Source organism: Bubalus bubalis, chromosome 6 (genome assembly GCF_019923935.1).
Source record: "Bubalus bubalis isolate 160015118507 breed Murrah chromosome 6, NDDB_SH_1, whole genome shotgun sequence".
In the NCBI taxonomy this organism is placed as follows: Eukaryota; Metazoa; Chordata; class Mammalia; order Artiodactyla; family Bovidae; genus Bubalus; species Bubalus bubalis.
This window is the reverse complement of record NC_059162.1, coordinates 15,476,490-15,489,641: the sequence shown is the minus strand read 5'-3', so window position 1 is coordinate 15,489,641 and position 13,152 is coordinate 15,476,490. Positions and strand designations below refer to the sequence as shown.

Sequence of the window (13,152 nt, the reverse complement as noted above, 5' to 3'; positions counted from 1 at the left end):
CATTTCTGGCCCCTCAAATAAGGTATGTGGGCTTCAATCACTCAACTGTCTGACAACCTGTTTGTTTTCTAGCTGGCCTCCCCCCTTTCACCAACCACTCCCTGGTTCCAGAAGGTGGTGGAGGAAGTCTGGAACCTGACCTGGGTCCCCATGGTCCTATTTTAGCCCCAGGACAACAGCCTTGGTGAGAAGAATAACAGAGAAATTGGACTAGGTCAAAGTTCTAGCCCAGGGCCGGCATTGTGGGTCCTCCACACCATTGTCCCATTCTCACTGGGTCGCTTGGAGTCCCACTCTGGGGGCTGAGAAAGGAGGGGAAGGCTCGACAATGAGTAAACTCGGAGTTAGTTTTGGACCCCTTCCCCCCACTACTTCCCGGATAGCCCCACCCTTCTAACTTCTCCCTATCCAGTCCTAAACACGGTTCTACCCCGAAACCCACAGTCCCCGCCCCTGCCGGACTTTCCAGTAGCCCAAGTTCCTTGACTTTCTCTCGAGAAGGGGGCGGGGGAAGAAATTTCCACTTAGCGAAGTACGAAATTCCACCAAACCCTAGGGTCTTTCCTTTCCCCGAATCCACCAGGTAGCGGCGGCTCGCTGGCCGGGCTCTCCCGCCCTCTAGTGGTCACCGAGAGCTTCACCCGGCCTGCCCGAGAGGGCTGAGGGGCTACCCGGGTCAGGGGAGAGGAGGTTGGGTGGCACTGCCTAACTGGGGGCAGAGAGAGACTGGAGAGAGCAAGCCCTGGCCAGGAGAGGCAGTGGCTTGGACAGAGAAGGGGAGGAACACACTGTATCATCGATGGAGGGGTTGGGGGTTTTAGGAGGGGGCTCAGACCTGTCGCGGCGCTGTCTGGAGGAAATGGCGCTAAGTGGGTGGGGTCCTGAGTTATGTGGAAGGGGCACCCAGGTATTTGGGCGAGGACATCGGAATGTGGGAGGTGGAATGGGGCAGATTAGTTACGCATTTAGGAAGCAGAGAGTAAGTGGGGCGACAGATGGTATTTAGGAGCACGGAACTATCCTTTGGAGAGCAGAGTGGCGTTTGGGGCAGGTACGCACAAGGTGGTGGGGTGGTGCAAAACAGTATATGAGGGTGCGTGATTTGGGAAGACCAAGTTATATTTTGAAGGGCAGAAACATGTGGGACCGAGGAGTGTTTGGGGCCACAGCGGCGCACGTGGAGTTTATCGGGCCCCATTCGGAGGTCCTGTATTGCAGTCTAGACCGACAGAAGCAATTACGTCCGCATTAGGAAACAATTGTTAGTCCCAAAGAATACAGATTGCGAAATGAACTTTAAGAACACTTCGGTGCGGCGGGATTGGAGTGAAGCCAGAGGAGCAGGACCGGAGGTCGCAGGCCCGCGCGGCTCAGCCGATTTGGCGCGGCTTTGTGCAGCGGCGGGACCCGGGGGAGGGCTCGGGGCTGGGGGCGTTACGTCATCGCGCCGGGGAGCTGGCAGAAGAGGCGGGGAAGCCCCCCCCGCCCCGCCCCCGCAGGCTAGAGAAAGCGCGAGTATCTAGGTGGGCGGCCACAAAACTTCAACCCCGGGCGTTGCCAGGCAATAGCCATTCAGTTCGGTTGCTGGGACACGCGTCACCATGGCGACGGCTCCGCGCCTAGCAGTCTGCGTATTTAAAGAGCAAGCGCGCGCAACGCCCGGGCGTCGGAAAGCGGCCTTCCGGGATATCGCGGTCTCCCCTTCTCCCTCCCCTTACCACCCCCTTCACCCTCTTCTGGGCGCCAAGCCTCTCTGGCCTCCAAGGTGAACCCAACTCCCCAGCGCGTCCTGGGTTCTCGGGCTGGTCCGGCTTCCAGCGGTGGAGAGCGGGATTCCGGGCCCCGGGCGGGCGGGAGGGACGGGACGCGGTGCAGTGTTGTTCTTTCCCCTGCCAATATTGCACTCGTCCCGGCCTCCGGCCCCCTCGGCCCCCCGGCCTCCCCCTCACCCCGAACGGGGCAGCCCCAGCCCTCCTGGCTGTCGATCCCGGCTGCTCTTAGACTGGAGTGTCGCCGCTGCCACCGTGAGTAAGTGGGGCTGGGAGGACTTTAGCCATCCTCCGACCAGCACCCCATCCTTCACCTAACCCCCGTCCTCCATCTAGTCCCCGTCCACACCTTCCTCACCAAACTCCCTCTAGATTTCTAACTTACATTCTACTAGTCCTCTCCCTGCCCCGGAAAATCCCTAAAATAAGTAACTGCACTGGCTTAGAAAAGAACTGAAACTTTATGGCAATGTGCTGTTATCTTTCCTGGGGTTAGTGCCTGAGAAATACCCTCTTGAAAACTTCCCATCTCCTGAACAGTGGGGTCACCACCCCTCTGGGGCTGAACTCGTGGTGGGTGCCAGAGGAGGGTCGGTGTTTAGCTGAGGGGCTGTAAATTAGACTCCAGGATAGACCCCAAGGCCCGAGGGTCTAAAATCAGGATCCTGAATACAGTGGCCACCTCTTCACACTCTTCCCTGAAGCAGCTGCCTCCGGAATGGCTCAAAGTCCTCGGGCACTGTGTCTGAGAAAGGAGATATGATTAAAGTCAGAAGATGTGACTCTCCCATGAGGGCACAAGAGGTCAGGCTGTTCTCCGTCTAGAGCCTCACCATTGCATCGATACTGGAGATTGGACCAAATGATGTTTTCTTGGGAGAAGCAGAATACACCAAGACGCCCCCCTCGCATGGATGTGTCAATGATCACCCCAGAATCGGCCACTAGCTGGGGACCCTCATAAAGCTTCACCCTGTCCGGGATAGGAGTGTCCATTGGTGCTAGGTGCCAGTGGGCACTGCGCCACCATGACCCAGCCCTGTTCATCCCCAACCCCCCTAGGGCTCACCGGGCCTGAGAGAGAAGGGAGGTGGGGAAAAGGGAGGAAGGAAAGGGGGGAAGGAGGGGTGCTTTTCTCAGGCCTGGGGCCCCTGGCTCTTTGTCCAGCCCCCTTTGCATCTCAAAGCACCAGCCGCATTCCGAGCGAGGATTGGGTTGCCATGACGATGAGTACAATGGGCTGGGGGGTGAAGTCACCCGCTTCCCAGGCTCTAGTCCACCCCCACCATCCTCTGCCCTGGCGCCCCGCAGCCCCAGGCACCTTAAAGGGGAACCAACCCAAGTCCCTGCACTCGGGGCTCTGGGCCATTTCCCCTCCCTTCCCTGTCATCCCCACCAACTAGGAAATGCAAAGTTGTGGACCCAGAGCTGAACTGAGAGGCCTCCGCCTGGCTACTGAGATGCAGTGCGGAGTCTGGGCTTCTGTTGGCTCTTCTGTAAATGATGATCCCTTCCAGTCAGACTCTGATGAGGCAGGTTCTGGGCTGGACCAGTGATGAGGTGGATTGATGTGCCTCTCCACAGACTGGCCTGGGCTTTGGAGGCTCCCAGATACACCCTCAATTTACAGAGAGGAGAATGGAGCACGGCAAAAGAAGGACTTGCCTAACATTGTTTATAGGTCCTCAGCAGCACCAGAGCCCAGGCTGCCTGATGTTAAGAAGCAAGAAGGGCCAGGGCAGCTAGTCTGTGGTGAGAGGGGAGGTAGAGAGAGGTGGTTCCAGTCCAGGCCCATGGCACCATAGCAGTGAGTAGAGAAGTCACTGGTGAATCCCAGCTGGAGAGGAAGGAAAGGCTGGGCCTGGGGTCTCTTGGGAGGGCTCAGCCCCTCCCCTCACCGAATATAGCCAACTTGAGGCCGGTGCAGCAGCTGCCAGCGGTAGGAGGTCTTGTCACGCCAGCCCACATTTCGTGGATCAGTCCACAGCAGTCGTACCTGATCAGGAGTATTGCCTGTGTGCCACAAGGCGTTCCTGAGGTGCTCACCTGGGCCAGACACTGATGTCACTGCCTACGGGGCATCAGCAAAGACAGTGGGTCAACCATAGTACCAGAGGAAGGGAAGACAACGGGTTGGTAGGTGCAGGTGGAACAGGAGAATATTCTGGAGCCCCAGGGAGCCCACCTCCAGGCCAGATGTCTGGGTAAGAGGCTTGCCCCTGCTCACGCGGTGGGGAGGCCCCAGGGTTGGTGGGGGAGGCCTTGGGAAGGGGCCCTGGACTAGGGAGTCTGGGCAGCTGTGGGACCTTGAGCTGTAGCCCCGGCTGGGCAACAGCCCGGAAGGGCGTGGCCTGCCAGTAGGTCTGCTCTGTCTGCTTCCACATGACCACGTAGAAGCGGCCGCTGTCCTGATAACTGAAGAGAAAGCCTGCGTAGTCATCGTCCGTCACAGTGTTCACATGGAAGGTGCCTTCAAAGTCCACACCGTTGAAGGCTGTATATCCTGGAGGGGGGTGGGAGGGGAGGTGGGATCAGGAGCAGGGGTAGCAAAGCTGCTAACTCCCATTGTGGGGTGGGGGTGGGATGGGATGCCCCGTGGGAAGGCAGTAGCCCATCCTCTGCCTGGAGGACCCCTCCATTTGGAAATTATTGAAATTGCTGAATTGGGTGCCTCTTACATACCAACTGCCAGGCCGGGGTCACTGTTCATGGTCTGAACAATTTCCATGCCCTGGTGGTGTGCAGTAAAGACAAAAGCCCTGGTTCCAGTGTGCTGCCCTCCCTAGGCTCTGCCTACTAGTCAGGTCTGACAGCACCCACCCAGCTCACTGCCCCAGTACCTGGTTGAGCACGACCCAGTTGGGGTCAATCTGAGCATCACCCTCAGGATCCAGGACCACGGTCTGATAGGCACGAAAATCCGTGAGGGTTACCTCTGCACTTTCAGGACACACATCCAGGGGGTCGACCACTGCATCATTGTCAAAGTCGTCCTCACACACATCACCGACGCCATCGCCTGGGCAGGATGAAGCCCGGTGCTCAGGGAGGCCCTGGCCACTGCCATAGCCAGCACTACCACCTCAGGCCTCAAGGTGTCAACCTCTCTCCCCAGCAAGGTTGGCCACCTCTCCCTGAACAAACCCCGCAGCAGTCCAGTCCTCTGGCGACCCCAGCCTTACCATCTGAGTCCTTCTGATTGGGATTGGGTACCAGGCGACAGTTATCAGGACCAGGAGGCACGTAATCTGGAACCCCGTCATTGTCATCGTCCCCATCACACTCATCTCCAAGTCCGTCGTTGTCTGAGTCCAGCTGGGAGCTGTTGGGCAGCTGTGGACAGTTGTCCTTGGTGTCCTGATGTCCATCCCCATCACTGTCCAGAAGAACAGGCACCAAATAAAGGCTTTTAAAGGTACCGCGTCCTTCCCCACTCTTCTGCTTAGGAATCTCTCTGGGGTGTACCCTCCATTCGGCCAGAACCCTTGCAGTCAGCCCGATGAGGTGGAGGTTCAGCAGTAGGAATGGGAGGTAGACTATGGGCATCGCCTCCTGCTCAACAGTAGTGGAGAGTTAAAGTTGGACCCTAGAGGGGATTGAGAACATGCTAGAGGAAGGCAAGGTTTCCCCTAAATTTCCATCTCTTGGCCCAAACCCTACCTGTCTTCATTGGTGTCACAGGCATCTCCCACTAGGTCACTGTCTGCATCTGTCTGAGAGAGAGGGACCTGCTCTCACCATCTCCCTTTGAGAATTCTAAAAAGGGTGACCTGACCACTTCCCGTCCAAAGGGCTGGGCTTCATCCACCAGTCAGCCCCCCTTCCCTGCCCTCTCCATCCCCCTATACCTGGGTGGGATTGCTCATTTCAGGGCAGCTGTCGCAAGCATCTCCCACCCCGTCCTCATCCCTGTCTGTCTGCAGGGGGTTGGGGACTTTAGGGCAGTTGTCCAGTCCATTGGGGATGCCTGGAAATATAATGGGGGGGTCACACAGGGTTACCACTAGAACATAGTCACACTCTTGTCTTCTAGGTTGGTGAAAGTCCTGGGCTTTGTCTCCCATCCAGAGGACAGTCAGGAAATCTGCCTGGAGCTCGTCTCGTCCTTTTGCCCACTCCTGGCCTAACCCTACACCCTCCTTCACGTGCCCACTGACATCTGCCACAGGTAGCCTCTCACCCAGTCCGACTTCCCCCAAGCATCACGCTTCCAGAATTCTCGGCCTGCGTGCTTCATTGCTGCCCTATCTGGACTCTTCGCAGGGTCCCCAGCCACGCCCCCAGCCCCAGGCCTGCACCGTCGCCATCCACGTCGTTGTCACAGGCATCCCCTTCCCCGTTGCCGTCTGTGTCTCTCTGGTCATTGTTGGGAACGTTGGGGCAGTTGTCACACGCATCACCAAATGAATCTGTATCTGAGTTTTGCTGGTCCTTGTTGGGGAACAGCCGGCAGTTGTCCTGGGGTGGGAGGCAGAGAGTCAGGCCACCTTGCCCCATCCTTGTCCCTGCAGCCTGTCTACGGTCCCACTCCTGTGATGGTCCACTACTGTGGCGCAATCCCACCCACCCAACTTCCCATGTAGTCCACGTCATTCTGGGTACCAGGCTTATGCCTCCCTAATGTGGAGCTCTGGGACCCTTCCTTGGGAGCTGCCAGTGGCCAAGGGGGACGGGGTTGTGGGATAAGGCAACAGTTGCCGACGAGCTGGAAGGGGCAGGACGTCTAGGCGCCACCTCAACGTTCTTGATGCCGTCCCCGTCGGCGTCATCGTCGCACTGGTCCCCCACGCCGTCGTTATCAGCATCTTCCTGCCCAGAGTTGGGTGTCAGAAGGCAGTTGTCCTAAAGGTCAGGGAGAGGAAATGGATGGAAGAGTCCCGTTCTGTGCCGGCCTGGGGCGCCCTGCCCTGCGCGCTTGCTCGCCTGCCCCTTGTACCTGCTTGCAGTGTTTGTTGTTGTCCATGCAGGGCAGTGCCTGGTCCGGGTAGCCATCGATGTCCGTGTCGGGCCCACACACATTCCCATTCCCGGCCCAGCCCACGTTACACTGGGGCGACACAAAGGGTGGGAGTTAGTGGTCTGGGTTGGCTCCCCACACCCCACCTTCTTCAGGCCCACCAGTTTCTGGGCCCAGGCCCACCTCCCGTTCCCACGCAAGCCCCCATACCAGTCCCTAGACGTGGCCCTTAGCCCGACCCCTTTCCCCAGATCCCCTGTTTCTTCTGAACCCTAGGCCTGGCTCACCGCACAGGACACTGCACCGTTGCGTTCAAAGAGACAGTGAGCGTGGGTGTGGCAAGGGCTGTGGGCCGGGCTGTGGCAGGTCCGGGCCGGGAAGCAGCCCTGGCTCTGGTTACCCACAAAGCCCAAGCGACATGGACCACACTTGAACGAGCCCTAGGAGGAGGGAGCGAGGCAGTGTCTCAGGAAGGAGGGTCAGCCCCCCATGACCAACAGTATCCCCGTCCCTCGAGGCGCGCAGGAGGGACCCTCACAGATGACAGGCCCGGTCTATCACTTATCCCCTTTAGTTCTCCTGTCAACCTTTCAAGGAGAGTAAGAGCCCCATTTTTCAAGGGAGGATGTGGAAACTCAGTAAAGGTAAATAACTTGCTAAAGGCTAGTAAGAGGCAGAATCAGAATTCCAAACCAGTCCATGTGGAACACCTACCATGCATAACGTCCTGGGTAGAAAAGGAGGAGGGGAGCAGGAAATCTGAGGAGGGGTTGCACGCTCCCGCTACCCACGCATGCAGAGTTCAGCTCACCACAGTATTGGTGCAGATGGAGTTCGGGTCACAGCCTCCGTTGTTACCATCATTGCATTCATCGACATCGTTGCAGACCTGAAGGAGCAGACTTGGGGTAGAACCAGACTTACTCTGGGTCTCCTCAGGTATAGAAGAGAGCACTTGTGTGGCCTTATCTGTGAACACAGACATGAAGCCCAGACCCAAAACCAAGGCAAAGCTAGCAGGTAAGCCAGGAGCCTTATCCCGTTTATCCCAAGGGCTCGACATCCAACCCTGAAGCGCTCATCCCTGCAAGGCCCAGATCTCTTGTCTACATACTCTGCCCACCCTGACCTGTTTGCTGGCCCGGGCGTAGTCAATGCCCACACCAGACACCCGTGTGCCTTTGTAGCCTCGGGGACAGGCCTCACAGTGGAAGCCAGGCATGGTGTTGATGCAGCTGGAGCCCGGGAAGCAAGGGTCCGCATGAGCACACTGGGGGTCAGATGAGAAGGAAGGGGTCAGGTCCCCGCCTGTGATCCCAGGACCACTGCTCCGGTCTCCCTGTTTGCAGGCCTCCCCTCCCCCAACTTCATGGTGCTCTGATCCCACCCTGGCCTCCTGTGGGCTTCCTCTAGCCGGCCCTCTCACAATGCCCCTGCCAAGCTCCTGGCTCCTTCCCTGCATGACCTTGTTGTCTTTGTCCCAGACCTGTCTCCTTCCCTTCTCACCTGTCTTTTTTGGTCTCCAACCCCAGGTTCCTCTGCTTCTGCCCAACATTCACCCCACCTTCTTGGGCTGCTGATAAACTCCCTCACCCCAGCTTTCTATGCTCTTCCAGAAAGGGCCCTCTTCACCTCATTGATGTCTGTGCAGTGGGTGCCATTGCCCTGCAGGCCAGGAGGGCAGGGCCCACAGCGGTAGCCGGGGTACTCGTACACTTCCATGCAGTCCACGCCTCGGAAGCAGGGGTTGGGGCTGCAGTGGGAACGCTGTTCATGGAAGCCTGGGGGGTGGGTTTGGACACAGTCAAAGCCACCCAGAGGTCACCATTTTGTTCACCAGAAGTGGAGGCTAAAGCCCCAGGGTGGGGGGTGGGGGAGCACACTGATGCCATGTGGAGCCCTCCCCTACTCTCCCACTCACCGCACACCTGACACTCCATGATGGTGTTTCGGATCAGGGACATTTCTTTCACCTGGTAGACAGAAGGATGGGGAGGAATCAGCTCTTGGCACCTGCCACCCTACCCAGAATCAGTGCCACCCGCCGGCCCAACAAACCTGGTCTCGGATGTCATCCCGCAGTTCCACCAGGATCTGGTTGAAGAGGGTGAGCTGGGTGACCAAGGCCCTGGTCTGCTCCCCTGTCAGGGCCCAGGGTGCAGAGAGGCTCAGAACTGGGGCACTAGCCCTGACCCCTCTCTGGGTAATAAGCCGGGTGCTGCCACCGTTGCCCACCCCCACCTTTAAATCCCACCCCATTCCTGGCTGAAGAGGACTTCATTTCAGGCTGCTGTATCTCCTCCGCACCCGCATGCCCCTTCATCTTGGCATGGCCTACTCACCTAGGATGGAGTGGAGAGCGTTGGTCACTAGAGAGGACAAGAAAACACAGAGGGTGGAGGTGTGAGGAGGGGCCTGGCTGGTTGAGGAGAAGGAAGGAGAAAAGGGCTGGTGCCTTGAAATAAAGATGAGGTATGAATGGCAGGAGGGCAGTGGTGATGGGCCAGCCCCACCAGCTCCTTTCACTGGATGAGGGTCCCTCTAAGGGAGCTGCCACACAGATCAAGACCCAGATCCTCCTGCTCCCAGGATGGCTGTGGCAGAAGGGGTCCAAGCGAGAGGTGACCCGACGCAGGGCCAGGGCCCCAATACATTCCATTTCCTCCCTCTCGAGCTTCTGCCACAAGAGCTCTTTGAAAGATCTGGGAGAAGTGGACATTTTTTTTACTTAAGAACCTCTGAGTGTCCTTGTCAGAGAGACCAGGCAGATGAGAAATGCTTAGGGAAACTGCTGGTAGGTGACAGATGCCAGTGGGAACTAAAAAAGTCCCTTAGCTCAGTCAACCGAGAAAGACCAAGCCACTACCTTCCTTTCCCCCACTCAAAGGTCTTCAGAGTTATACTTTTTTTTTTTTTTTTTTTTGATCCTTCTATTTTCCTGGCCACCCTGATAGGCAGGAGGACCTTAATGGAGATTTTGTTGAGCCGTGCCTCCTGGGAATGTGTTATTTGGAGATCATAGAGTCAGAGGTGAAGGAGATTTGGGGTAAAGGAGTCAAGAAGCCCCAGGAATAGATGAGGAATAGGTGAGCCGAAAGAATTGGTGTTAAGGGAAGAGAGGTCAAGAGGATGGAAAGTATCAAAGATGGCAGGACTGGGGCCCGGGATGCCCACTCACAGAAGCATGTGTTACCTGCACTGTGGATGGACTCGTCTCCCTGGAATGGACACTCACTCAGGGCTCCAACCCGGGCCATGGACCCGCCCAGAATCATTTTCATGGATTCCACAAAGCCCTGCAGGGGGAGAGATACATTGTCATGGGGGGGGACCTACCAACTTCCTCCTCCCACCGGTGCAAACTGTTCACCGACACTCAGAGGGTCTTCCTTTTCCGCTCACCTGCATCCTCAAATAAGCCTTCTGTCCAGTCCTAATCTCCAGCCCATTGACCTCTGCTGGAGGAATGGGGGCCAGTGCCGGAAGTCCAGCATGCTGGTCGCCCAGTTTGCAGTCCACATAGAGCTGCAGGGCAGGGCTGGGTTTGGACGGACCTCGGAGTCGCAGGAGAGCCGTGTGTGTGCGCCCGTCAGCCAGGCCTGCTTGCTGGAGGTTCACTGCATGCACTTTGCCATCCTCCCGCTGGTACCGCACCAGCACTGCCCAGAAGGGGAGATCAGTATGCCACTGTCCCCCATCCCCTGTCTCCCAGCTGAGCCTTGGATCAGTTCTTCTGAATACCACATCTCTAGGGCTGTCAGTGCTTACTCAGCTATGTATCTCTCAATACCTTGTACATAACAGGTACATGAAAAATGTTTTTCAAACTGATTCAAAGACTAGGACTTTCTTAGTCTTCAGTGTCATCAGATCACTCTGTCCTCTATCCTTCAGTGTTATCAGATCGACCTATCTATCCATTACCACTCTATCATGCCATGTGATTACATGAGGCCACTCTATCCCCTGCTAGGATGGCAACTGGTTCTGTACCCCCTGAACTGTTCCAGGGATCTAAGAGACCTCTATACCACTGCTGGGGCATAGAGACAAGCCTCCCCTCCCCCTAGACATCCCACATCCACCTCCCCACACCCACAGATGCCTCACCCCATTTCTTGGGTGCCTGGCCTCTCGAGGCACCTCCTAAGCGCCAGGTGCCCCTGGTGCCTGGACATAGCCTGATGGGTCCTCAGCCCCCAGTGGAGCCCAAGGAGAGTAAAGAGGGCTCTGAGAATGGGGATGAGGAAGAGTGCTCAAAGGGGTCACCACTGCAGGAAAGGAGATGCCCACTAGTCACCTTTGTTGATCTTGCCGACGACAGAGGCCTCCAGCCATCGTGTGTTATCGTGGCGAGAGTAGAGGCCAAAAAGGACACCACCCTGCTTGGGGGGCAGGCGGAAGGTGGACAAGAGATAGATGTCCCCAGTGGTGAGCAAGGCTGTCCGGATCTTCTCCACCACAGCTATCATCTGCCGGGACTCGCCCACTGTCAGCAGGTCGATCACTGGCCAGGCAGGGATGATCAAGGTCAGACCTCTGTTAAATGCTAAGGCCCGCCCTCTCCTCTGAGCCTTCAGGGGTGGGGCATCCGTTATCCCCACCCCATAGTGTTCACTACCCCTTGAAATCCAACCCTTGTTGCTATCAGAGGACAAGGCATTTGGCCTCCCTTACTGGCACTCTGGGAACCAGCAGGCCTGAGGCTCACTTGAAAATACAGAAACAGAACCCCACAAACTTGAGATGCTCCCACCAGGTGGCGCAAAGGAGTCACTGCTGATCTCCAGCAGAAGCACCTGGTGCCCACAGCACAGAAATGGGAAGGCAGTTTCTCTTTGCACCGCTGGGTTTGGCTCATCCCACACTCTAGTGCCCCTCCTCCCATCCTGGGGGTTCGGCGCACTCGGTCTAGATGAGAACAGCTGCCCACTGAAGGCTGTGACCCTCCTACTGTCTGGCTTTCTCCCACAGGAACGTAGGACCCAGCTCCTCTGCCTCCTGTGTCCTGGCCAATCTGTGGTTTCCCTTCCAGCCAGTAAAGAATCTGTGCCTGTGTCATCTGCTCCAACTACCTCTCCCACACCCACAGGCCCATCCCACCACCAGACCTCCAGGAGAGCCCAGACCTCTTGCTCCCCACCCCCATCCTGTTCTTAGGCAACCAGGAACCCAGGGGTGGAAGAAGCCCACCTTTGAGCTGCTCTCCCAGACCCTGGGGTGCCTGGGGATGCTCAGACACCAACCCAGCCAGGCAACCCTAGCTAGCATCCAGCCCCTGAGTCCTCTGCCCTGGCCTCATGCTGACCCTGGCCAGCTCCCACTCATCCACCACCTTCCAGTGTCAACTCCTCCCCCACAGGGCCATAATTTCATCAACTCTTCCCTCCGATTCAATTTCAGAACTCTCCCCTCTCCTTTGGCCCACATGTTCCCTGCTAGTCGGCTGGGGACAAATGGGGAGGAGGCAGAGAAGGGGCTAAGAGGATTGGTACAGGCTTACCCTGCAGGTCCTGACTGGCAGATACGAAAGTGCAAAGGAGGAGAAGAGCCAGGGCCCCCCGAAGTTCCTGTGTCTCCATGCCGCTCAGCCGGCTCACTACCCCTGGCAGGCAGGCGGCTGGGAGGGGAAAAGGCTAGGCGGAGAGCAGGAGCGGGGGGCGGAGGGACTGGAAGGGGGAGTTGAAGGGGGGGGGGCCCGGCAGGCGGTGAGGGGGGGCTGAAACAAAGAGCTGCCAATCACCCTGGAGACATCCCCAGCCCCGGGAACCAGGGACACTGGGGAAGAGTCCTGGAGGCCTCCTAACCTCCTGCCTCTCCCTAATGGTGCTCTCCCCCAGGTGCCTCCCTTTCTCCGCATCTCCAGGCATCTCGCTGTTGGGGGCTGCTACCGAATGCTACTGTTTTCTGGAAGCCACAGTTGGAGAAGGCAGGAACCCTTGGCAGGGGTAGTGCCAGACAGTGGGCATTATTCCACAGCTGGCATGAGAGAATTCCAAGGGAGTGGCCGAAACTAGCTTGCTATAGTGCCCAGGGGATGTCCGTATGGAATGAAGTTTGCTGCTCGGATAGAGCAAGTGCTCTTCATCAGGATGGGGGGTTGGGGGGGGGGTGTCCCATGACTTGTGCTTGTGCCTTCCTTGCCCCCTCACTCCTAGGAAAACTTGGAATCTGGAAGCGTCCGGTGGGAACTGGAGGGAGAGCCTAAAACACTGGTCGGTGAGGCTGGAGTAAAGAAATCAGTAAAGAGGAAAGGGACACCAAGGACAGGAGTAGGCCAGAGGACCGGCCAGGGACCGGGGGCTAGACTGGGAACACTGGGGGGTACTGGCGTACAGGCCGTGACCCGGATGAGGCGGAGGGGCGCCTCGGTTCCCGTTACCAAGGCAACAGCCCGCGAGCCCCACCTCCCCTCCCCCCCCACAC

The 13,152-nt window shown here is 57.7% G+C and overlaps 1 protein-coding gene and 1 long non-coding RNA gene across 5 annotated transcripts; one reads left to right on the top strand and one right to left on the bottom strand.

Moving 5' to 3' along the window:
- The first annotated feature begins 1,525 nt into the window (after nt 1-1,525).
- On the top strand, nt 1,526-6,174 carry LOC112585544. 4 transcript variants are annotated; one of them, XR_003109962.3, is made up of 4 exons: nt 1,526-2,024; nt 4,889-5,184; nt 5,803-5,937; nt 6,033-6,174. It is a non-coding gene; the product is annotated as an uncharacterized LOC112585544 (long non-coding RNA). The 4 variants fall into 4 exon arrangements; XR_006551619.2 differs by having other exon boundaries at nt 4,885-5,184; XR_006551618.2 differs by having other exon boundaries at nt 1,526-2,028; nt 4,885-5,184.
- On the bottom strand, nt 2,212-12,397 carry THBS3 (thrombospondin 3). Its single transcript, XM_006060888.4, has 23 exons — nt 12,230-12,397; nt 11,027-11,233; nt 10,129-10,385; nt 9,920-10,022; nt 9,069-9,095; nt 8,785-8,867; nt 8,648-8,699; nt 8,359-8,507; nt 7,856-7,996; nt 7,538-7,615; nt 7,014-7,166; nt 6,706-6,816; nt 6,504-6,611; nt 6,068-6,227; nt 5,618-5,736; nt 5,430-5,482; nt 4,952-5,145; nt 4,610-4,788; nt 4,452-4,500; nt 4,076-4,272; nt 3,668-3,840; nt 2,603-2,742; nt 2,212-2,514 (listed from the first exon to the last, which is right to left on the bottom strand). The coding sequence occupies exons 1-23, from the start codon at nt 12,306-12,308 to the stop codon at nt 2,456-2,458; spliced, it is 2,871 nt and encodes a 956-aa protein (XP_006060950.1). The 5' UTR covers nt 12,309-12,397; the 3' UTR covers nt 2,212-2,455.
- Nucleotides 12,398-13,152: the final 755 nt, after the last annotated feature.

Coding starts and splice junctions, on each gene's coding strand:
- THBS3 (XM_006060888.4), bottom strand. CDS start 12,308: ATGGAGACACAGGAACTTCGGGGGGCCCTGGCTCTTCTCCTCCTTTGC. Junction 8,868..9,068: donor CGCTCTCCACTCCATCCTAG/GTGAGTAGGCCA, acceptor GGGCCCTGACAG/GGGAGCAGACCAGGGCCTTG. Junction 5,146..5,429: donor TGTGACACCAATGAAGACAG/GTAGGGTTTGGG, acceptor TCTTCTGGACAG/TGATGGGGATGGACATCAGG.